The sequence below is a fragment of the Diceros bicornis genome, chromosome 11 (genome assembly GCF_020826845.1).
Source record: "Diceros bicornis minor isolate mBicDic1 chromosome 11, mDicBic1.mat.cur, whole genome shotgun sequence".
NCBI classification, from domain to species: Eukaryota; Metazoa; Chordata; class Mammalia; order Perissodactyla; family Rhinocerotidae; genus Diceros; species Diceros bicornis.
This window is the reverse complement of record NC_080750.1, coordinates 65,463,505-65,489,650: the sequence shown is the minus strand read 5'-3', so window position 1 is coordinate 65,489,650 and position 26,146 is coordinate 65,463,505. Positions and strand designations below refer to the sequence as shown.

The window sequence follows — 26,146 nt, the reverse complement described above, 5'->3', positions numbered from 1 at the left end:
TCTTTTTTTTTTTTTTTTATGAGGAAGATCAGCCCTGAGCTAACATCCATGCCAATCCTCCTCTTTTTTGCTGAGGAAGACTGCCCTGAGCTAACATCCGTGCCTGTCTTCCTCCACTTTATGTGGGACGCCGCCACAGCATGGCCTGACAAGCGGTGCATCGGTGCACGCCCGGGATCTGAGCCCAGGCTGCCAGCAGCGGAGCGTGTGCACTTAACTGCTATGCCACAGGGCTGGCCCCTAGAGTCTATCTTTTAAGGATAGGCATTGAAATATGTATGAATGAAATAACACGACATTTAGATTTGTCTCCAAAGTAACCTGGGGAAGGGCAGAGTGGGTGAGGAATAAACGAAACCAGACTGGTCATGAGTTGAAAACTGTTAATGCTAGATGATGGTTACAAGGAGTTCTATTCTCTCTGCTTTTATATATATTTGAATTTCCATTATAAAAAGTTTTATTTAAAAAGATCAACTTTGCCCAAATATTTCTTGCTGCTTAATTTTCAAAAATTTCCCCAACTTTTAGTTAAGAAATTTCAAACATACAGAATAGTTGAAATAGTACAGTGATTACCCATATACTCTCCAACTACATTCAACAATTAATAACATTTTGCTATTTTTGGTTTATCTCTCTATATACATAAATACATACACACAACATATATATATGTATGTATTTTTACCACGCCATGAGAAAGTAAATTGCAGACGCTTCACTCCTAAATACTTCAACACTCATCTCCTAAGATAAAGACATTTACCTACCTAACCACACTAGTATCATCATACCTTAGAAAATGAACAGTAATTCTTTAATATCATTTTATTTCCAGTCCACATTCAAATTTCTGCAATTGTCTCAAGAATGCTTTTTATAGTCTTTCTTTGTTGAACCAGAATCCCATCTAGATTCCAACTGCATTTGGTTGTTATATCTTTTATGTCTACAACACTTTCCCCACCTCTTTTTCCCCCCATGGCACTCTTTGAGGAGTCCAAGAATCTGGTCTATTTTGGTGAATGTAGCACATGCACTTGAAAACAATGTGGTTGTGGAATTGTCTATTTATCTCTTTAAATCTGTCAATTTTTGCCTTATGTACTTTGAGGCTTCGTAATTAGGTACATATGCATTTGTAACAGTTATGTCTTTCTGTTTAGTTGATTTCTGTATCATTACGAAATGTCCCTCTTTATCTTTGGTAATACTCTTTGTCTTGATGTCTATTTTATCTGATATTAGTGGTCATTCTTTCTTTCTTATGCTTACTCTTGCATGGTACATCTTTTTCCATCACTTTATTTTTAAACCCATCTGTGTCTTTATATTTAAGATGTGTCTCTAGTAAAAAGCATATAGTTGGTTCTTGCCTTTTTATCCATTCTGATAATCTCTGCTGTTTAATTGGGGTGTTCAGTACATTAACATTTAATGTAATTATTGCCTTTCACAAATAGTATTTGAGTCTCACAGAAAACTCAGGAAGTTATCAGTTTATCTCATGTTAATGTACCATTCATATGCCTGGGTATCTAAGTTAGCCTCTCTCTCATTTACCATCCTAGTCCAGACTAAGGGCCACGTACAAACTCTTAAATACTATCTCTAGGGATACACTGATCAACACATAGTCAGTACATTCACAATGGTTCAAAATTCAAGAGTTTGAAAGGATCTACAGTGAAAAATTTCCTATCCACCCTTGTCTCTAACTTACAGTTCTCCTCCTTGAAGGCAAATGATAGTATCAGTTTCTTGTGTATATTCCAGAGATATTTTATGTATATACAAATATATTTGTTTCTTTCTCCTCCACCTATTTTAATATAAATGGTAGTATTTTTTTCAAACTCTGTTTTGTACCTTGTTTTTTATCCCTCAGTACCTTCTAAATTATCAGCGAACTAATTGGACTTTTTTCTGACACAACTAGATGAATTTAAAGTTCATGAATCAAAAAGCTACACTTCTTTCAAAATCAAACATGTAACAAGTATTGCAATGCCAGTCAGTAGGGATATAAAGATGAGTAAGGCATGGTCTGTGCCCTCAAAGGGCTTAATTCTTGCTTAATTAGGGATACAGCTCTCATCTCATCTCACCTCCAAAGGGACACAAATAGTCCCGAAAATATGTGCGTAATCTTAATGGCCAAGTCATCAGGCCTTATGGGATTACCTTTTTCTTTATTAGCCAAATAATACAATTTTAGAAACTATCCTACACAAGAAGTCCTTACTTACTATGTGTCAGGCACTATTATAAGTATATGTCACATATATTAATCCTCACAGTGATGCTATGACTTAGGTATTACTACTATTGCCATTTTATAGATGTGGAAACTGAGGCACAGAGGGGTCAAGGGACTCCCCAGGGCCACATAGCTAGAGGTGTCTGGATTTGAACCCAAGCAGATTGGCCCCACAGGCTGTACACTGTTACTACCCTATGCTGCCTTGATATTAATCTGTTGAAATATATTCTAAAAACATGGCAGATATATTAAAACATTCTCAAATGTTTCAAAATTTGTTTCCTTAATTTCTTTTTTATCCTGTATGTGTGTGTGTTAACAAGTGAACAGTATATATGTACATACAGATACAGATGTATATTTTCTTACTTTGTCATCTTTCTATACTATGGGTGTCATACTATAGATATTCTTTGCAATTTGCTTTTCTCGATTAACAATGTACCCTGGAAATCACTCCTTATCAGTTCATAGAGATCTTCCTCTTTCATTTTTACAGTTGCCTAGTACTCCATTGTGTGAAGGGACCATACCTAGTTTATTCAACAGACATTCTCTTATGTATGAGAATTTATTTCCAGTATTTTAAAATCATAAACAACGCTGCAATAAATGTTCCTGTGCAGATGTATTTTTGGTATTTTCAAAGTTGATTCCTAGAAGTGGAATTGCTGGGTCAAAATGTAAATACATATGTATTTTTGCTAGATATTGTCAAATGTCCCTCCATAAGGTTTGTGTCAATTTATATTCCCACCAGCAATGTATGAGGGTGCCTGTTTGCCCACAGCCTCACCAATAGAATATATTATCAAACTTTAAAGTTTTTGCCAATCAGATAGTTGAAAAAATGGAATCTCTTGTAACTCTGTGCAAAAAGCAATACTGGAAGGATAAACCAGAAACTAATTAGATTTGTTACTGGGAATGGGGTAGAAAAGATGACAGGGTGGGAGTGGAGTGGTAGACATGGGGGGGTGTGGTACTTCTCAGAGTATACCTTTTGTACACTTTTTGTATACTTTTATATAGTTTTAACTTTAGAACCATGTGACATACCCACACAGAAGGAGATATTAAAAAAAAAACCATATAACTTTTGAACACAGTATTATGTGTATATACCCTCAGACTAAAGGCAAAAGAGAGCCATAAACAAATATTGAATTCTAGTTAGTATATTTGTTTTAATAGTGATCTGGGTCAGCAATTCTGAAATTACTTTCAGAGTGTGTAAGTAAATATATACTCTGTGTGTGTGTGTGTATACACACACTATACGTAACATACGATTTTATACAAAATAATACAAAAATAATACATATAGACATATATGTATATAGTAATATTTATGATATGTAATCTTTATATTATTATACATTAAATAAATATGAGAGCCAGGTTTCTCTCTGTCAGAGAGGGGAGGTGCAAATATGGAATAGGAAAAGACTAGAATGAACCCTATGATGCTGGATTGGAATTTGAGGTATTGAAATATTAAAAGAAGCTATAATATTAAATCATTACAGCTACAAAATGCAAACAAATCCTAATGAACAGGGCTAATTTACCAATAATGGTTTGTTTACTTTTCAATTACTTTTTGCTTCTATGTATTGAAAAGCATTTGTATTTCACAGTAAGTTCTATTTTCATCTACTGAAGTGCCAGTAAATTGTTTCTGAAAGCAAAGAAGTGGAGAAGGGCATGGAGCTTCTCACCCTTGCCAGATTTGCTGGATGGGGTCACAGTTGTCCAGGTAATTGAAGCGAATGATATCAGTTGGGTGCTTGTCGGAGGATCGCCAGGGTGGGAGTTCTTTCTCCCCTGGGTGATTCTTCTTTCTTAAAGAGGACGAGGGCCGGGAAGCTGATGAAGCAGACTGCTTTTCCTCTGGAGAACTGCTTGTAACTGGCTGCACATCAGCAATCACAAAGCCGTCTTTTGGAGGTGTCTAGAAGAGGAAGATTAATTACTTCCGTTCTTAAAACACTGTAATAATAATGACAATAAAACAAAGAATATCATCGTCATCATCACCATTATCACCACGATGGCAATGACAATGGTAACAATGATTACAGCAGCCACCAACCCAGGAGTACTTGCTATGTGCCAGGCGCTCTCTCAGGAAGTTTTCACGCATTATTTTAGTTAACCTTCACAATAACTCTAAAAGGTAATCGTTACTACTCCCATTTTACAGAAGAAGAAACTGAAGCTAGGATAAACCAATTAATTTGCGCACTGCTACAGACATAGCAAGACTCAGAGTCAGAAGTTGAGTCTGGGACTGTCCTGCTTCGAGTCCACGCACTGAACTCTCTCCGGTACTGCCGCCTCTTCCGCCACATCATTATGTAGTTTTTCCACAATTGCAGTTAATTTGTTCATAAAAATGTACACTTTCCTCCCCAAAACAGTACTGCAGCCCTAATTACCATAGAGACAATTTCGAGTTATGTAGGGGTGGACTACAGATTTTACCAATTATCAAAACCTCAGCCGCTCCCACAGAATACTTTTGCTTTAATTTCCCAAACTGAAAGTCTGTTTTGTGTGTGTGAATTTCATAAGGTTTTTATGTGGCTGTAGCCTCAGGGAAGTGGTATTGGTATGTCGAGAAGCCATTAAAGGCTTAATTTTTGTTCTTAAAGAGATTAGGGAAGCTTTGCTTGGTAAATGGGTTTGCTTGAATTGTTTGTGAAAATTAAGAAATTTCCCAGTCCCTCCAAGCAGAACCAGTTAGTTTCTTATCCTTGTTCCAACTACTCTTTGTATCTATTTCTTTTATAGGCTAGCACTTAGTATTCAGTGTTGTAATTATTTATTTGTCTACGTCCTGGGCCACTAGACTAGGCTCCTTGAAAGCAGGGTTAGGATCATTATACTCTTAGCACCTAGCACATAACAGTATTTAATAAATATTTACCCATTTAATGAATGATTGTAGTCTAGTAGATTAAGAAGACAGTTTATATTACATAATCAATAGCTCATTATTGGTTTAGTATTCAACATTTTGTGCAGGTCTCATTTAGAAGGGACATTCATTTCATTTCTGAGCTTAAATTGAATAAAATGTCTGTCTTGCTGCAGGAGGTCTAGTTTAATACACTGGGAATAAATAATATATGATGATAAAAACAATTTCAGGAGGAAAAATTCAGGCATAAATGCCAGTAATTATATAGAAAAAAACACCAGTAATCCTGAAAAGAACAAAATGCTTGAATTTTTAAAATCATGAATGAATGTTGAATTTTTTGTTAAATGCTTTTGTTTGCATATACTGAAATGATCATCTTTTCTCTTTTATTCTGTGAATTACATCGATTGATTTTGGAATATTATGCCAACCTTACTCTCTTTGGATACATCCTACTTGGTCATCATGTATTGTTCTTTTCTTTATATATTACTGGATTTAATATGCTAATATTTTTAAAGGATTTTTAAATCTGTGTTCATGAGGGATATTGGTCTGTGGTTTTATTTTTTCTTATAAATTCTTTATCTGGTTTTGGTATAAAGGTAATGAGTTGGGAAGTGTTCCCTCTTCCTCTATTTTCTGAAAGAGTTTGTGCACAATTGGTATTTCTTCCTTAAATGTGTGACAGAATTCACCAATAAAGCTATCTGGGTCTGGAATTTTGTGGAAAGTTTTAAAATTATTAATTCAATTTTTAAATTGATAAAGATTTATTCACGTTTTCTATTTCTTATTGAGACTGTTTGGGTAATTTGTGTTTTTCAAGGATTGTCCATTTCATCTAGGTTGTTGAATTTAGTGACATCTTCTCTAATTCTCTCATTATCATAATATTCTCTCATTATTCTTCTAATGTCTACAGGATCTGTAGTGATGCCCCCTCCTTCACTCCTGTTACTAGTAATTTGTGTTTTCTCTCTTTTATTTCCTTGATCAGTCTAGGTAGAAACTTACCAATTTTATTTATGTTTTCAAAGCAGCAGCTTTGGTTTCATTGGTTTTCCCTATTGTTTTTCTGTTTTCAGTTTCATTGATCTCGGCTCTTCATTATTTCTCCCTTCTATTTACTTTGGGTTTAACTTACTCTTCTTTTTCTAGATGAAGTCTTTTTGAAATTATGTTTTTTGGAGTAGATAACGTAGTCTTACAGACAGTTATAAAGATCATTCTAGTCCAGTCTTCTCATTTTAAGGTTGAGGACACTAGTATTAATCACTACCATCTGCTCATAAAATGCTTTCTAAAGCTCTGCTGGAGCATATGCCAGGTACAAGGTATTGAGGGGAAGGGAGAAGGTGATGTTGCTTGAGGGAAGGTAAATTATGCTCTACTCTAGTGGCTGTCTATGTTCACCATCATTGGAGCAACCTCACAGGGAATTACACAAATTATTCAGGTATGTATAGGGCTGACAGTTGACTTTATTAACCTTAGTCAGGAGGCTTTATTAATCTTAGTCTTTCTGACTTAGATCTATTTCTTTAATCAATAAATTTAAGATTATTAGTTGCTTTTATTAACCTTTGTGTTTCTGATTTAGGTCTACCTCTTCAACAGAAAAACTAAAGTTTAATACAACAAAGTACTCCAGAAATTTAATACTGAGCAAAGAGGTGGAAATTTTCTTACATCAGAACTATTCATTATTTTAAAATATAGTTAGCATAAATATTATGTGGAAAAAGAGTTACTGCTGAAGATGAAGCATTAAAATCAGTCTTATATATAATACTCAAAACTTCTTTTCATTCTATAAGTTGGTTAATCACTTTCTCTCTCTGCCCCAGAACAGCCCAAGTTTCAGCTACTAAATGCCATTCCCTGCCCCCAATTGAGAATGAGAGACAAGAAAACTCTTATGAGAAAAGAAGTCATAGCTATGGTAATTTTTAAAATAACTTTTTCCATCACTGCATTTAAAATTTTTCTTTTTTAAAGAAATCCTCATGGAGCACACCAATTACTGAAATCAGAAAAACTAGTTTTGTCACTGCAATTGTAAAAATATTAATTATGCATAGTTTATTACTATATTAAATATAGATGGATTCTGCTTTGAGAAAACACAATAAAACTAACCTAAATGAGCAAATTAGGAGTTGACTATTCATATTTCAAAAGGATTCTTCAATTTTAAAAGGATTCACTGCAGCTTTTTCATAGAATATGATACCCCTGTGGTTTTAAAAATCATTTAAAAAATTTAATTTACACATAATTTTTCAGGAACTCATCTATTGTCTAAAATGATACACAACTCTGCATGTGTATAGATCATGCCATAAAGAAAAGGCTCATAAAAATTTCCCACAAGTTATCTAATTAACTGTGACTATAAGAATGAACATAAACATTGGTTATAATGCATAGAAAACCACTAGAAAAAACTATTCTTGCATTATTTATTTTTTATGATTTTGTGTAAATACTTTACATTGCTAGTTTCTAGCTTAAAAACAACTTTAATATGCCCATTATGCCCTTGCCTAATTACTGATTTATTGGAAAACTTTTCTTAATAAACAATACAAAAATAAACTTCAGCTCACCTGGTAGAATCATAGAAAATTTGAATTAGTAAAGTAAAATCTGATGACCCATAGATAACAAATGCTGCACATTACCCACAGAGTTCTGACACTGGGTCAGAACTGTCTGGTATCTGAGTCAGAGATACAGAGACCCAGGTCCTGGACACAGTGAGGAGCTCCATAGTCCTAACCTCCTGGGTGGAACTGTGGTTTGGAAGTGTCAGATGAGGGCTCTCAATGAACATGGATCTCTTGAAAAAGGCTGTCAAGCTCTCAGAAAAGGAGAATTTTGAAGTCACAGTATGTTTCATTTGAACCAACTCCCTTCCCCAACTTTGATCATTTAGTCTTAGTTCTAGAATTCCTAAATAGCTGATGTTCATAAGTGTGATGCTTTTTGCCTCAAATTTACCTTAGGCTTGGTAACATGAAGTTCTTTCACCATTTGAATATAGTGCTTCTTCCATACACCCTGTTCAAAGGGAGTTGGAGAGAAATTGATGTACCAGTTAAACCGTAAACATTTGAGCATCCAGAGCTGATCCAGCTCAGTTAAGTTCTTCCAATGCCAGCTCACCTGGGAAAACAACAATTGGAAAAAAAACAACAAAAATCCTACTCAGTTTACATGCCCACTTTCACTAGGTTTTGAGCTGTCACGCTGGACCTGAGATAACTTTTTTGTCCTTTTCCTCCAAATCACAGCTTAAACAGTTACCTCCTACCTAAACTGGTTCCTATCCAGGCAGAAGGATTTTCTCTAAATGTTAATTCAGACTTAGAATCAGAGACAACTGATATTTATTGAGCATCTACTAACCATCCTCATGGCAACCTAAGGAGGTAAGTATAATTATTACTCTCATATTGCAAATAAGGAAACTGTGGCTCAGACAGATTTGGAACTTTCTAAAGGTTCCTAAAGGTCATATGAAAGTTATACAAACATTATAGAAACTCCTGTCTGCACATTGTTTATTCTTTTCATAGTATGTTTCCATTTTCCCTCCATTCTTATGACTTAAGCAAATATAATTTTTTGTGTCTGTGTGAGGAGGATCAGCCCTGTGCTAACGTCCGCCAATCTTCCTCTTTTTTTTTTTTTTTTTTTTGCTGAGGAAGACTGGCCCTGGGCTAACATCCGTGCCCATCTTCCTCCACTTTATATGGGATGCCACCACAGCATGGCTTGCCAAGCGGTGCGCCGGCACGCGCCCGGGATCCGAACCAGGGAACCCCGGGCTGCCGCAGCGGAGCGCACGCACTTAACCGCTTGCGCCACTGGGCCGGCCCATAAATTTTATAAAGGGAAAAGAATTATTGATACTATATGGTGTGTCCTATATAGCCTTTAAGATTCCATAGAGCATAAAGTATTTGTTCTGTACATTCCATTTCCATAGAATTATGGTCAATGCCACACATCCAGCAAATGGTGGAGGTGACCCTACTATGTGTAGCAGTATTTACAACAATTTACTCCAATTTTGAATAAGACTTGCTAGAAACTAGGGTCAAGTTCATATATAAGTTGAGACGGCATTCTGCCTGTTATCTTCAGAGTTGCAAAGAGAACATCTAACTTTCAAACTCAAATTTCATCCTTGGAAAACTGGCCTCTTTTTCAAGATTAATTAAATAACTAATAACTTTTGAGTGCCAAAAAAATAAGCAGAACACTCTAATGGGCCTTGTTATCCATACATCCATTTATTTATTCCCCTTTCCTCTCTCCTTCCATCCACCATGTACTGTGTTCCTACTATGTTTAGCATTGTTTTATGTGCTGAAGATGAGACATGCAGGAGAGAGGAGGGCACAATTAGAAGAAATAACAGGTCTAGGAGCTGCAAGGAGGAAAAGATCAGAGGATCCGATAGAGCCCTGCAGACAGAAACAGAAATTACATCTACTTTGTTCAACCCAGAAACGAAACAACACTGACCTTAATCCCTATATGGTTAATTAACTCAGAATTCAATGGAAAGGTGAGGTTTTGGAGGGAGAGGATGGGAAGAAAAGTTTCTCAATTCTCACTTCTTTCCTCCTTTTCCTTAGATCTTGCTTAGACCTGGGTATTTAAGTTGGTTTCTTTTCCCCCAGGGTAGATAAAGTTTTCCTTTTTGGTGTTTCTTTTTTTTTTAAGGTAGACAGAATAAGGAGAATTGAGGGGCAGGTAGGAGCTTTCAAAACTATAAGACCCCCACCCCCCACCTTTTTAAACAGCCCAAAGCTCACTTTAGTGCAATGACTTTATTGTTTACTTTAAATCTAACTGAAGAACAACTGCCTGTGTCCTCACAGTCAGTACTGGGAATAAAACATACTACTTAAATCTTGCAAGACTGACATATGGTGCACATAGATGATAGGATTAGCAATTGCAAATAACATTTCTGTCAAATGATAACATTCTCATTGTGGAAAACTTGGAAAATTCTGAGAAGTTTAAAGAAAAACAATACCCATAACCTCATCCATCAGAGATGACCATTATTAACAACCTGGTAGAGTTCTTTTGCTTTCTTTTTTCTAGGCATGAATGAAACAAAATTGGAAAACTCTATATAATTTAAAATCGTGCTTTCTTCATTTTACATATCATAAGCATCTCTGTTCTTCCAAAACATGTTTTATAATGGCTGCATTATAATTCATCATATGGCTGTATAATACTTTCCTGTTATTGGACATTTAGAATGCTATGCTCTTTTGAAAAATTGTTTCAATTTTGGAATAGGTGACATGTATACATTATACTAAATTCAAAGACACAAAGGGACATACGGTAAAAAAGAAGTCTCTCTCCCATCTCTGTCCTCTAGTCACTCATTTCCTTCCCTAGATGTAACCACTGTTACCAGCTTCTTAGGTGTATCCAGAAATATTCTAGGCCTATATTAACAAATATGTCCATATTCTTTTTTATTTTCAAAATGGTAGGACAGTTCTGTACTTTCACTTTTTTTTACTAATGATGTATCTTGGGGATTGTTGCAATTTATTTATACATCTCCCTAATGGTAGACACTTCCATTGTTTCCAAACTTTTCTATTACAAACAATGTTGCAATATTCTTAGCCAGACGTAATTTTTGAGTATGTTGAGTATACCCATCAGCCAAAATCCAAGAAGTATAACTGCTGGGTCAAAGGGAATCTTTACTTAAAAATTTAATATTACCAAATTGTTCTCCATGGTAGTTGCACCAATTTATCTACAAACAATATGTGCAAGTTCTTGTTTCCCTACATCCTCACCAGTATAGAATATTATCATTAAAAAAAAAAACTGTCATTCTGAGTCATGATAGATGGAATGTCATAATGAGGCTAAGCATCTTATATATTTTAGAAATATCTGCATTTCTTTCTGTGAACTACTTGTTCATTTCCTTTGCTCATTTTTCTGCTGAGTTGTTCATTGTTTTTTTCTTAATATAAATTTATAGGTGTTCTTTAAAAAATAAGGAAATTAGCCCTTCGTTGGCAATATGTTTTTTCCCTGTTTACAGTTTGGATATATTTATGGTGTTCTTTTCCACAGAGAAAATTTTAATTTTTATAGGCACAATTTAAAATCTTGCTTTCTTTATTCTTGCTTATAAAATATACATAGAAACATAAAATATATATAAAATGAATAAAGCAAGATTTTAAATTATGTATTTTCTTTTAAGGCTTCTGGGTATTATAGAATACTCACAAAGGCCTCCTTCCCCATGTTTTCTTTGAATACTTTCATGGTTTCCTTTGATTTCATATCAATCTTTTATTCTACTAGAATTTTTTTTTCAGATAGCTGCCCAATTGTCCCAACATAATTACTGAATAATTCACCTTTCTTACTGCTTACTGGACTCTATGAAAAGACTCAACAAAATGACTACCAGTTTTATACTTAAATAATTTAACTACACTTTAATACATCATGAAATTGCTTCTTAGAAAATAACGGTCAGCTCCTTTTCCAAGGCCTCTGTGAGCATACATGCCCACTCTGAACTCTTTTAGTCTCATACTCTTTTACACATATCTCATTAGCACCTTACTTTGAGGTTTTCTAGTTATGAATGGCCTGCACTATATAATTTAGCATTTTATTGTATTTATATGCTATACAATATAAGACTATCCTGCTGATGAACCATTTCTTCTATGTGTCTTTGCCTCCCCAACTAGCTAATACATTTTTTGTGGACATTAATGGTATCTTATACTTCTCCCCCCTGTTTTAGCAGTAAATACAGAGTTAGACACAAAGGAGATGGCGGTTTATCCAAACGACACAGAGTAAACATACTGACCATCTCATCTACTTCTTGGTTTTATGTATGTGCTTTTTTTCCCTTAAGTTGTCCAATTTCCAAAATTCCTAGGCTCTCCTTACAAAATGCTGTACCTTGCTTCTTTGCCGTTACCTGTGCACAACGACAAAGGCTTCGGGGGTCCAAGAAAGAAAAGATATATAAAGATAACACCCTTGGAAGCTTGGTAGTAAAATCCAAAGCTTCTGCTGGAATTTTTTCCTGAAGCTTTCGACAGCAGAACTTTTGCTGTGACAGGGAGCAGCGTTCTAACAGGCCTGTCAGGATTCTTCTCCTTTGAGAGTCTGTCCATTTGTCAAACTGGAAAAAAAAGAAAAAGAAAAAAAAGCTCCAGGTTTAGTCTGACACTAGAGATTTATTATGAGGAAGAGATAAAGATAGCATAGAAAGTGAGTTTACTAATTTATTTCTAATGAAAAGCATGTATTTCTTTTCCTAATTAGTAAATTCCACATTTTGCCACCTACCTGTCCTTTTGAACGTTTATATGTGTGATCATGTGCAAGAGCTGAGTGTGTACACAGAGGTGCACTTGACCTCAGAATTTGCAGTTACCTAAGAACAGTAAGTTGGGAGCTGGCCATATTCATAAACTGAGAAAATATACACTTATAAAATACAATTTCAAGAGCAGACACCTAGGCAGCCCCTCTCCTTCCAAAGAGTTTCTATATTAGCTTATCAGTGCTTAAAACTTGAAGACCAGCACAGATGTTAGCTCTGGGCTAATCTTCCTCAAGCAAAGAAAGAGGAAGAATGGCAACAGATGTTAGCTCAGGGCGAATCTTCCTCAGCAAAACAAAACAAAACAAAAAACAAAAACAAAACAAAACAAAGCAACTTGAAGACCAGAAACAAACCTTTGCATTCACAATTGGAGATAAGGTATAACATGCAAATACCCCTAAGAAAGGGAGTCTATTGGGTTAAAGTCCAACTAATGTGTAAATGATTGATACGATTAGAGAGGAAATGTCGATATGTGGACCTAGAAAAAAAAGAGTGCCAGGGCCAGCCCCGTGGCTTAGCAGTTAAGAGCACGTGCTCCGCTGCTGGTGGCCCGGGTTCAGATCCCGGGCACACACCTATGCACTGCTTCTCCGGCCATGCAGAGGCCACGTCCCACGTACAGCAACTAGAAGGATGTGCAACTACGACATACAACTATCTACTGGGGCTTTGGGGAAAAAAAAAAGGAGGAGGATTGGCAATAGATGTTAGCTCAGAGCTGGTCTTCCTCAGCAAAAAGAGGAGGATTAGCACGGATGTTAGCTCAGGGCTGATCTTCCTCAAAAAAAAACAGTGCCAGAGACAGGAAGTAGATGCCAAAGTAATCTGAGGGGTGACAAACAAAAGCTTTGGTTACTTCACAATCTTCCCCAGAGATAACCCTAAATCAGTCCCAAGATCAGTGACTGATCAAAGATAAGAACTTGAGGGCTGGCCAAAACCAAAAGAAAGATTCTTATGGGAACACCTACCACCTGAATAAGCCACTCTACCAGAGGCTAAATCTCTCTTTTCTTCCTTAGCCCCTTAGAGAAGAGAAAATAGGGACATCCGGGGCTACTTGTATTTTGTATACTATTGCATTTCACATACATATATTTATTACAGTTACAATAAAGTAATCAAAATTTTATAATGAACTTTAGTTGTAATCATAAAATACACTGACTACCTAAAAAGGCTTACAAAGCAAAAATGTATTTTTTACAAGCCTTATGACAACTCAACTTCATTATAGTCATATGATGTATTTTTTTAATTAGTAGTGTTAAACAACAAAAAATTCAACTGAGTAAATTTAAAAGATCAAATTGGCTTTATTGAACGATTCATGAATTGGGCAGCATCCCATTTGGGAAAGAGAAAGGAGCTCCACTGAGCTGCAGAAAAGAAAGGTATTGAGGTAATTAGGAAAAGTTTTTAAAGGTTTTTAAAGAGAACGTGGAAGAAAGGAAATTATTAGCAAAGAATGCATTGTTCTAGGCAAGGTTGCCCACCTAAGGGGAACAGAAGGGGTCTATCAGTGGATCACCTCCTAGCACTGACCAGGAAATTCCACGTTGCCTGGTTAAAAGTCACATTCCTGGGAAGGTTGAAACTGCAGTGAGGTTAGGTATTAAGTTTTGATGGTCCTTAGCATAAGTGACTCCATTTTGGGGCTGTTGTCTTCTTTTTAACAGTATGAATACTTCTTGATTAAAACTATTCGGGCCGGCCCCGTGGCTTGGTGGTTAAGTGCGCGCGCTCCGATGCTGGTGGCCCGGGTTCGGATCCCGGGCGCGCACCGAGGCACCACTTCTCCGTCCATCCTGAGGCCGAGTCCCACATACAGCAACTAGAAGGATGTGCAGCTGTGACATACAACTATCTACTGGGGCTTTGGGGGGAAAAATAAATAAATAAAATCTTTAAAAAAAAAAAAACTATTCACTATCGGGAGGTGACGTCAGCATCATGGTGGAGTGAGTTGTACCCTTTGTCTCTCCCCTCTAAGTTACAACTAAACAGACATTCATTAACCAACAGAGGATTCCCTACACAACACAACAGGAAGCCTGAGAGATCCACGCAGCTATACATGTGAAGGTGGGTGGACTGGATCCCCAGGAAGCGGTGGAACTAGGGAAGCAGCCCTCTCCCCCTCCCTGGTGGCAGCGATCCAGGTCTTGGATCCTCACACAGCAGCCGGCATGACTGTGAGTGGAGGTGGGGGCAGCCTGGGCCACAGGCAAGTGCTTTTGGAATGGTAGCCTGGCCAGTGGGAGTGCCCACCGAGCTGCAGTAGCCCTGCCCATAACCAAAGCTCCCCACTGAGTGGCGGCAGCTCAGCACCCGAGAAGGCACCCCGCCCACCAAGCGCAGCAGCCTGCAAACCTGCACACTGAGCGCAGCACCAGGCCTGCAGGAAGGCACCCTGCCCACGCAAGTGCAACTTGCCAAACGGCAGCAGCTCAGCCCATGTGAAAGGGCCCCACCCGCTAAGCACAGCAGCCCGCAGGACCCACCCAGAAGCACAGCACCAGCCTGCATGAAAGCACCCTTCCTGCCTAGCACAGCACCTCAGCTGAACCCACCTGCCAAGTGCAGCGGCCCCACCTGCATGAGCGAGACCTGCTGAGTGGCTGTGGCCAGGCCTTGTGAATGCAGAGCGGCTCCACAGGCACAACTACCAGCAGATGGAGCAGGAACAGAAAATACAGCTCCTGCCCACCCCCAGCAGTGGCAGGTGGAATCTGCGACCTGATACTACCAAAAATGCACCAGCAGAGCATCAATTCATCAAACACCATGAAGAACTACAGTAACACTGCAGAGCAAAAGGAAAATGACAAGTCTCCAGAAACCAATCCTGAAGTCACAGAGATTTACAACCTAAATGATGGAGAACTCAAAATAGCTGTCATAAAGAAACTCAACGAGTTACAAGAAAACACAGAAAGACAGTTTAATGAGCTCAGGAATAAAATTAATGAACAGAAGGAATACTTCACCAAGGAGACTAGAGCTCTAAAAAAACTATACAGAAATTCTGGAGATGAAGAACATAATTAATGAGATAAAAAATAATGTAGAAAGCACAAAAAATAGAGCAGATCTTATGGAGGACAGAATTAGTGAATTAGAAGACAGAAATATGGAAATGCTTCAGGTGGAGGAGGAGAGAGAACTAAGATTTTTAAAAAATGAAGAAATTCTTCAAGAAATATCCAACTCAATTCATAAAAGTAACATAAGAATTATGGATATTCCAGAGGGAGAAGAGAGGGAAAAAGGAGAAGAGAGCTTGGTCAAAGGAATAATAGCTGAGAACTTCCCAAACCTGGGGAAGGAAATAGACTTACAAGTACATGAAGCCAGTAGAACTCCTAATTACATCAATGCAAAAAGACCTTCTCCAAGGCATATAATATTAAAACTGGCAAAAGTTAATGACAAAGAAAAAATATTACATGCAGCAAAGCAGAAGAAAATAACCTACAAAGGAACCCCTATCAGGCTTTCTGAGGATTTCTCAGCAGAAACCTTACAGGCTAGGAGAGAATGGAATGATATATTCAAAATAATGAAAGACAAAATCTTTCAGCCAAGAATACTCTATCCAGCGAAATTATCCTTCAGATTTGACAGAGAAATAAAAGCTTTCCCAGATAAACAAAAGCTGAGGGAGTTCATCACCACTAAACCTGCCTTAAGAGAAATGATGAAAGGAGCCCTCCTACCTGAAACATAAAAAGCAAAGGCCTACAAAGCTTTGATCAAGGAGATAGACAAACGAAATCAGAAAACTGCAGCTCTCTATTAGAATAGGTTAGCAAACACTTATTTATAACATAAAAGACAAAGGGAAGGAAAGCATCAAAAATAACTATAATCACTTCAATTTAGTCACAAACTCACAACACAAAAAAGAATAATTTGTGGCCACAATAACTCAGAAGGAGAAGAGGAAAGGGATGGACCTGCTTAGGCTAATGAAGATAAGAGGCTACAGAAAATGGACTATCTCATCTATGAGATCTTTTATACAAACCTCATGGAAACCACTAAACAAAAAAGTCACAGCAGAGCCACAAATCATAAATAAAGAGAAAACTGAGAAAACCATCACAGAAAACCACCAAACTGAAATGGAAGCCAGAAAGACAAGGGAAAAGAAACAATGGAAATATAGAATAACTGGAAAACAAGAGATAAAATGGCAATATTAGACCCTCATATATCAATAATCACTCTAAATGTAAATGGATTGAATTCTCCAATCAAAAGACACAGAGTGGCTGGATGGATTAAAAAACAAGACCCAAGGGGCTGGCCCGGTGGCATAACAGTTAAGTTTGTGCACTCCACTTTGGTGGCCCAGGGTTTGCTGGTTTGGATCCTGGGTGCAGACCTATGCACCACTCATCAAGCCATGCTGAGGTGGCGTCCCACATAGAGCAACTAGAAGGATGTACTACTATGACATACAACTATCTACTGGGAAAAAGGAAAACAGGAGGAAGATTGGCAACAGATGGTAGCTCAGGGCCAATCTTCCTCAAAAAAAACAAGACCCAACAATATGCTGCCTCCAGGAAACACAGCTCAGCTCTAAAGACAAACACAGGCTCAGAGTGAAGGGATGGAAGATGATACTCCAAGCAGATGGAAAGCAAAAGAAAACAAGTGTTGCCATTATTATATCAGACAAAGCAGACTTCAAGATAAAACAGATAATGAGAGATAAAGAGGGGCAGTATATAATGATAAAAGGGAAATTCCACCAAGAGGACACAACACTTATGAATATATATGCACGTAACAGAGGAGCACCAAAGTATATAAAGTGACTATTTACAAACCTAAAGGGAGAATTGACAGCAACATAATAATAGTAGGGGAACTCAACACCCTACTTACAACAATGAATAGATCATCCAGATAGAAAGTAAACAAGGAAATAGTGGAATTAAGTGAAACACTAGACTAGATAGACTTAATAGATATACATAGAACACTACATCCAAAATCAGCAGAATATACATTCTTCTCAAGTGCATATGGAACATTCTCAAAGACAGACCATAAGTTGGGAAACAAGGCAAGCCTCAATAAATTTAAGAAGACTGAAATTACATCAAGCATCTTTTCTGACCACAATGCCATGAAACTAGAAATCAACTACAAGAAAAAAGCTGGGAAAGTCACAAATATGTGGAGACTAAACAACATGCTACTGAGCAACCATTGGATCAATGAAGAAATCAAATACCTGGAGACAAATGAAAATGAAAACACAACGTACCTAGTCTTATAGGATGCAGCAAAAGTGGTACTAAGAGGGAAATTTATAGCAATACAAGCCTCTCCTAACAAACAAGAAAAATCTCAAATAAGTAATTTTAAACACCTAACAGAACTAGAAAAAGAACAAAGCCCAAACTCAGCAGAAGGAGGGAAATAATAAAAATTAGAGCAGAAATAAATGAAATAGAGACTGAAAAAACAATAGAAAGGATCAATGAAACTAAGACCTGGTTCTTTGAGAAGATAAACAAAATTGAAAAACCCTCAGCCAGACTCACTAAGAAAAAAAAGAGAGAAGGCTCAAATAAATAAAATTAAAAATGAAAGAGGAGAAATTACAACAGATACCACAGAAATACAAAGGATTATAAGAGAATACTATGAAAAATTATATGCCAACAAATTGGACAATCTAGTGGAAATGGATAAATTCTTAGATTCATACAACCTCCCAAAATTGAATCAAGAAGAAATAGAGTACCTGAATAGACCAATCAGAAGTAAAGATATTGAAACAGCAATCAAAAACCTCCCAAAAAACAAAAGTCCAGGACTACATGGCTTCTTTCGAGATTTCTACCAAACATTCAAAGAAGATTTAATACCTGTCCTTCTCAAACTATTCCAAACAATTGAAGAAGATGGGACTCTTCCTAACTCATTCTATCAGGCCAACATCATGCTGATACCAAAACCAGACAAGGGCAAGAAAAAAGGAAAATTACAGGCCAATATCACTGATGAACACAGATACAAAAATCCTCAACAAAATATTAGCAAATTGAACACGGCAATACATTAAAAAGATCACACATCATAATCAAGTAGGATTTATACTAGGTTGCAGGGATGATTCAACAACCGCAAATCAATCAATGTGATAACACCACATTAACAAAATGAGGAGCAAAAATCACATGATCATCTCAATAGATGCAGAGAAAGCATCTGACAAGATCCAACATCCATTTATGATAAAAACTCTCAATAAAATGGGTAGAGAAGGAAAGTACCTCAACATAATAAAGGCCATGTAAGGCAAACCCACAGCCAACATCATACTCAATGGGGAAAAACTGAAAGTCATCCCTCTGAGAACAGGAACAAGACACAAGGGTGCCCACTCTCACCACTTTTATTCAACACAGTACTGGAGGTTTTGGCCAGAGCAATTAGCAATAAAAAGAAATAAAAGGTATCCAAATTGGAAAGGAAGAAGTAAAACTCTCACTGTTTGTGGATGACACAATTCTATATATAGAAAACCCTAAGGAATCCACCAGAAAACAATTAGAAATAATCAACAACTACAGCAAAGTTGCAGGCTACAAAATCACAAATCAGTGGCATTTCTATACAGTAATAATGAACTAGCAGAAAGAGAAGTCAAGAATACAATATCAATTACAATCACGACAAAAAGAATAAAATATCTAGGAATAAATTTAACTAAGGAGGTGAAAGACCTATACACTGACAACTATAAGACATTATTGAAAGAAACTGAAGAAGACATAAAGAAATGGAAAGATATTCCATGCTCGTAGACTGGAAGAATAAACATAGTTAAAATGTCCATATTACCTAAAGCAATCTACAGATTCAATGCAATCCCAATCAGAATCCCAATGATATTCTTCACAGAAATAGAACAAAGAATCCTAAAATTTATATGCAACAACAAAACACCCTGAATAGCCAAAGCAATCCTGAGAAAAAGGGACAAAGCTGGAGGCATCACAATCCCTGACTTCAAAATATACTAAAGCTATAGTAATCAAAACAGCATGGTAGCACAAAACACATTAGTAGCACAAAAAACAGACACACAGATCACTGGAACAGAACTGAAAGCCCAGAAGTAAACCAGACATCTATGGACAGCTAATCTTTAACAAAGGAGCCAAGAACATATAGTGGAGAAAGGAAAGTCTCTTCAATAAACAGTATGGGAAAACTGGACAGCCACATGCAAAAGAAGCAAAGTAGACCATTATCTTTCGCCATACATATTAACTCTAAATGGACTTGAACGTAAGACCTGAAACCATAAAACTTCTAGAAGAAAATATAGCAGTACATCCTTTGACATTGAGCATCTTTTCAAATACCATGTCTACTCAGGCAAGGGAAACAAAAGAAAAAATAAACAAATGGGACTACACCAGACTAAAAAGCTTCTGCAAGACAAAGGAAATCATGAACAAAACGAAAAGACAACCCACCAACTGAGAGAAAATATTTGCAAATCATACATCCAACAAGGGGTTAATTTCCAAAATATATAAAGAACTCATATAACTCAACAACAAAAAAAAACCCAATCAAAAAATGGGCAGAGGATATGAACAGACATTTTTCCAAAGAAGATACACAGATGGCCAACAGGCACATGACAAAATGTTCAACATCACTAATTATTAGGGAAATGCAAATCAAAACTACAATGAGATATCACTTTATACCCATCAGAATCGCTATAATTAACAAGACAAAAAATAACAAATGTTGGAGAGGATGTGGAGAAAAGGGAACCCTCATACACTGCTGGTGGGAATGCAAACTGGTGCAGCAGCCACTATGGAAAACAGTATGGAGATTTCTCAACAAATTAAAAATAGAAATACCACATGATCCAGCTATCCCACTACTGGGTATTTATCCAAAGAACTTGAAATCAATGATCCAAAGAGATTTATGCACCCCTATGTTCACTGCAGCATTATTCACAATAGCCAAGACGTGGAAGCAACCCAAGTGCCCATCAACTGATGAATGGATAAAGAAGATGTGGTGTATATATACAACAGAACACTACTCAGCCACAAAAAAAGACAAAATCATCCCATTTGCAACAACATGGATGGAGCTTGAGGGTATTATGTTAAGCAAAATAAGCCAGACAGAGAAAGACAAACACCGTATAATTTCACTCATATGTGAAAGATAAACACATGGATAAGGAGAACAGATTAGTGGTTACCAGAGGGGAAGCGGGTGGGGGGGAGGGCAAAAGGGGTAAAGGGGCAAATATGTATTTTGACGGATAAAAACTAGACTATTGGGTGTTAGCAAGATGCAGTGTAAACAGAAACTGATAAATAATGATGTATACCTGAAATTATACAATGTTATAAACCAATATGACCTCAATAAAATAATTTTTTAAAAATATAATGAGTATTCTGAACTCTAAAAAGACAAAAAACTATTCACCATCATAGATCTATTCAATGACCCATGAATCTCACTTTGGGGACTAGAATTTAAGAGGGAAAAAAATCCCCAAAATGAAAAAAAAAAAACCCCAAACCTTAACTTACAAATAAATGATTAAAATTTATTCATGTGTGAGTGTTCCCTGATTTCCCCTATCTTTGTCTCTACACAATCCATATCTCCAACTCCCACAAAAGCAGACTTCTTTCCTTTTGGGATGGATTATTAGAATGAATAGAGAGAAGCCCAACCGGAATGGCTACGCCCAGGGGATGGACCAGGCCCAAGAAGCTGCACTGATCTGTAAAATAAAGAGCCAAGGCAGGGTTGGGAGGGGAGAGAAGAGCTGTGGGGCTTTGGCTTTTTGGGAGTTTGGGTGTTCAGACTGTAATTGCCTCGCTAGCAGTTAGAGTGTGAGAGAACTGAGCAGTGAAGGAAAAAGATCTGAGAAGTCCTGTTATGAGTTTTAAACTGGATCCCCTGTGATTTTTCTTTGAGAGACAAAATGAAAATGGGTATTCATTTTTTAAATTACTTTTAGGCAGTGCTGTGTGGCTCTGCAGAAACTGAGCTACGTAGGACCCAGGATAATTATGGTTACAAAAAAATTTTCATGAGATATTATTATCACTGGAAGAAATCAGAGAAAACCCAAAAGGCCTAACAATAGGGGATCAGCTAATCAAACTGTAATATAGCAACAGGATAAGGGAAAGTATGACATTACAGATTGATGGTGGGTTTGGGAATGAGGCCATTGGGAGTCTCACATCCTATATTCTATTATTTCTAATACTCTTTAGAAATAAATCACTAAATTCCAGCTCCACCACTAACAACCTCTCAATTTCCTCATTTACACACTAAGAATAATGATATCTAAATTGTAGGGTTGTGAGGATTAAATAAAATAATATATGTATGAAATTCTTAATAGAGCTCATGACTCATTGTAGACATGGCAGCTATTATAATAAAAGACCAAAGTGATGTTAAAAATAATAAATACATGGGTTAAATCAATGTAAAAAGAATATATATGCAAACAATTAAATTAAAAGACATAAAATTACCATGTTTGTACATTGGCAAGGATGGGAAGTACATTTAGAATGACTGAGGTTAGCTCATGTACTTTCACTGATGCCCACAAAAACAGAATGGGCTCAAATTGAGGAACAGTGATTTAAAACGAATATAAAAAAACATTAGGATTGTAAAATGCTTAAGAAATCTATAAAAGGAAACACTAAAACATTTTCCTCTAGAGATTAAAAAGATAATTACATTGGTTCCTCATTTATTTCCCTGATTACAATGGTCGAAGGTAACTTAAATTTGACTTTGATAGGTATTCTTTGCCTCTAGGGATTTTCCTTTCTAATTGTGTTTGTTTAGGCTAATAGGAACTGAATTTGCATTCCTCGAACTCCTACTAATTGAAGGTGGGTAGATGACTCAGAAGAATGCTTAACAGTTGGGGAAAATCCCTTTGGAATTTAAAAGGTGCTAAAAATAATCCAAAAAGTAAATGATCCCTAGAAGAGTTAACTCCACAGGAATTCGATAATCTCCCACATCTCTTGCATCACCTCTCAAGTAAAAGTACCCAGAACACAGTAGCCACGGATCCAAAGTGTGAGACTGAGGAGCAGCTAGGACCATTCTCCTATCCTGGTATCTTGTATGGTACCTCACGTCACAGTGAGTTCCTTTTTTACATTACATTACATTACAACACATTACATTACATTATATTATACTACATTATATATTATAATCATAATTATAATATAATTATATTTTATAATTATTTTTAATGTCTTTTTATAGGGCTTTCTTGACTCAACAGAATTGTGAAAATCCTATTTTCGGAGCAGTTGGTACAAGGATTCTTGCTGCAGTTTCAGGAAGTGAGGCCAGTTGCTAGAGCCATCAGGTTCCACTCATCTCACACTCAATGGCAAGGAAAAGTTCACAGGGTTCGGAGGACAAGATGAAGAGGGAGGCTTGTTATTTTTTGCCTATTGGTTGCATTATCTTAATCTGGTTGAGTTTCTGAGTCCTATTATCAAAAACTTAATTTCACAATTAAAGTATGAATACATTGTTGTTTTAAAAGTTTCAAATAGGTACACAGAGTTGAACATGAAAATCCTCTTGAACCACTCCTCCCTGACAAATCTCACTGCAGTCCCCAGAAATAACCCTGTTCTGTTCGTGCATTTCTATGCATTTACTTACACATATATCTATCAATATGGAAGCAGTTAAGTAAATTAGAGCATACCTATCCTGTGGAATACCAAACAGCAGTTTAAAAATCAAACAAAATATAGCCATAAATGTCCTTATATGTAATGAATTCCAGAGCATATTGTTTTCTCATTCATTCATGGTAGGATGGACATGCCATGATCTATTTACTCAATTTACTACTGATACCATCTAGGTTGTTTCCAATACAAAAACAAAAAACAAAAAAAAACAACCCTGCAATATCCTGGAACATGCCCTTTCATGTCCCATGTGAATATTTCTCTAGTACAGATAAACAAAAGTGGAATTACAGGTACAAAGGATATTTGCATTTAAAAACTTAATAGATGCTGTCAAATTGTCTTTTAAAAGTCTGCATCATTTTACATTCCCTCCAATTGTGTTTAAGCATATTCTCCTACTCCCTAATGAATTCTTACTAACATTAGATATTATCTATCATTTCAATTTTTACCACGTAGACAAAGGGGGGAGAGGTTAGGAATCTCATTGTTTTAATTTGCATTCCTCTAATTCCTTTAATTTTAGTAAAATAGAGTATATTTTATATGTTTATTGGCCATTTATATATTTTTGTATATTTCTCATTCTTCTATATTAGCCCATTATTGTGTAGCGGTATTTGTATTTTTCTTGTTGATTTGTAGAAAGTCTTTATATACCCCAGATATTAATCTTTATCTATCATGCCATTTACAAAATATTTTCCCCTGTTTCTCTTTTTATTTTTTGACTTTTTTTTGTGTGTGTGTGAGGAGGACTAGCCCTGAGCTAACATGTGATGCCAATCTTCCCCTTTTTCTTGAGGAAGATTGGCCCTGAGCTAACATCCACATCCGTGCCCATCTTCCTCTACTTTATATGGGACACCGCCACAGCGTGGCTTGACAAGTGGTGCATCGGTGCGTGGCCGGGATCCAAAGCTTCGAACCCGGGCTGCAGAAGTGGAGCATGCGCACTTAACCGCTTGCGCCACTGGGCCGGCGGCCCCGTTTCTCTTTTGAATTTTAACTCTGAGTATGGTTGTTTCCAGCAAATTAAAAGTAATGCCATCCAGGGGCTGGCCCTGTGGCTTAGTGGTTAAGTTTGGCATGTTCCACTTCAGTGGCTCAGGTTCGGTTCCCGGGCGTGGATGTACACCATTCATTGGTGGCCATGCAGTGGTGGTGACCCACATACAAAACAGAGGAAGACTGGCACAGATGTTAGCTCAGGGCAAATCTTTATCAAGCAAAAAGAGAGGAAGATTGGCAACAGATGTTAGCTCAGGGTGACTCTTCCTCAGCAAAAAAAAAAAAGTAATGCCATCCACTTTTTTCAAATTCTTCATAATATTACTATTATTTCTATTCACAAGAAAGATGTTGAGGAAAAGTTTGAGATGCTTTCTTTTCAACTAAAATACTTCTGCTGTTGTTTTCTGTCTATTGGGAGGCAATTGCCTTTTCTAACAGGAACTGAAGGGCAGAGAAGATTTGAGAGATAAAGGACTAAGTAGCATAAACCAGCAAAGTAGAAGAGCTTTTCAGTTCCTCTTAATTATTTTGTTTATTACTGTACAGAACATTAGATAGGACCATGTGCAAATGTATGAACAAAAGTGACATTCTATGGCCAAATATAAAATACTTTCAGATTGTTTATTATTGAATAGGTTTCATACTACATCTTACCTCACAATGTCCAGATTGTTTTAAAAAATGACTTTACTTCTAATACTGGATTGACCTTTAAAACTAATACTTGATCCCTACAATGAAACTCCCAAGTAATGCTAAGTCAAAAATTGGTATCCTTATTTCTCCTTTCTTTTTTTTTGGAAAAATGCATTTCTTACGTTATCAATCCCTTTCGGTGCTCATGAAACACAAAACCTAAAAAATCTAAAAACTAAAATAGAGAGAAAAAATTAAATAAGGGTGAATTGGAAGTATCGCCCTCAAACTTAATTCATGGAGCTTTCATGGAGGTATATAGACTACTACATGATCTAGTGAATTTAAGCAATAAGTTTGCTGTTGGGCAAAAGAGAAAAACCAGTGAGTATCACTTATTCATTTAGAAAATATTTACTACATGCCTAGTAGTATCAAGGAATGTACAACAAGGATCACGATAGAACCACATCTGGCCCCCATAAATTAGTCTATTGGAGAAGACAGATAATCAGTGATCTTTGCAAATACATGCTTCTATTAGTTATGGTAAAAGAAAAGAATAAACAAGATCTTTTAAAAAGTTTGAAGACCTTGAATATTATCCAGGGTCATATTAAAAATATTTAACAATTGGCAATGCCACCAGGCAATCAAAACAAACAGAAGCTGGTCAGACACTCCAAATACTGGATGAACATTATCCCTGGTTATATTAATTTAGGGATTTCCACTAATAGTAAGTGAAATGATAGTGCAAAAATAGTCATTCTAAATAAGTCTCTTTTTAAGTTGTTGGTAACAGATGCAAAGTCAGTTTAAAAACAGAATATGAGAAAAATTCAGCTAGATTTTAAATTTTTGGTATTTTTCATTTCTTAATTTTTAGTAAATTTATTTTGTAAAATTTTATTATTATTTTGAATAGGTAATACATTCACATGATTAAAAAAAGCAAAAGATATGAAAGGCTATTCAGCTCAAAGAGTCTTTTCCACCCTGTCTCAGGCTCGCAGTTCTCCTCCCTGGGGGAAACCAACGTCGCCCCTTTTCTTGTGCATCCTTCCAGAGAGACTATA

General features: G+C 36.5%; 1 protein-coding gene across 2 annotated transcripts in view; it reads right to left on the bottom strand.

Moving 5' to 3' along the window:
- The window catches only part of FBXO16 (F-box protein 16), a 54,390-nt gene that overhangs the window by 14,335 nt on the left and 13,909 nt on the right, over positions 1-26,146 (bottom strand). For both annotated transcript variants that reach the window (XM_058550432.1, XM_058550433.1), the window contains exons 4-6: positions 12,211-12,417; positions 8,202-8,366; positions 3,988-4,220 (exon numbers count right to left, since the gene is read on the bottom strand). In XM_058550432.1, coding sequence (XP_058406415.1) covers positions 3,988-4,220; positions 8,202-8,366; positions 12,211-12,417 — 605 coding nt within the window. The remainder of the gene's footprint in view (positions 1-3,987; positions 4,221-8,201; positions 8,367-12,210; positions 12,418-26,146) is intronic.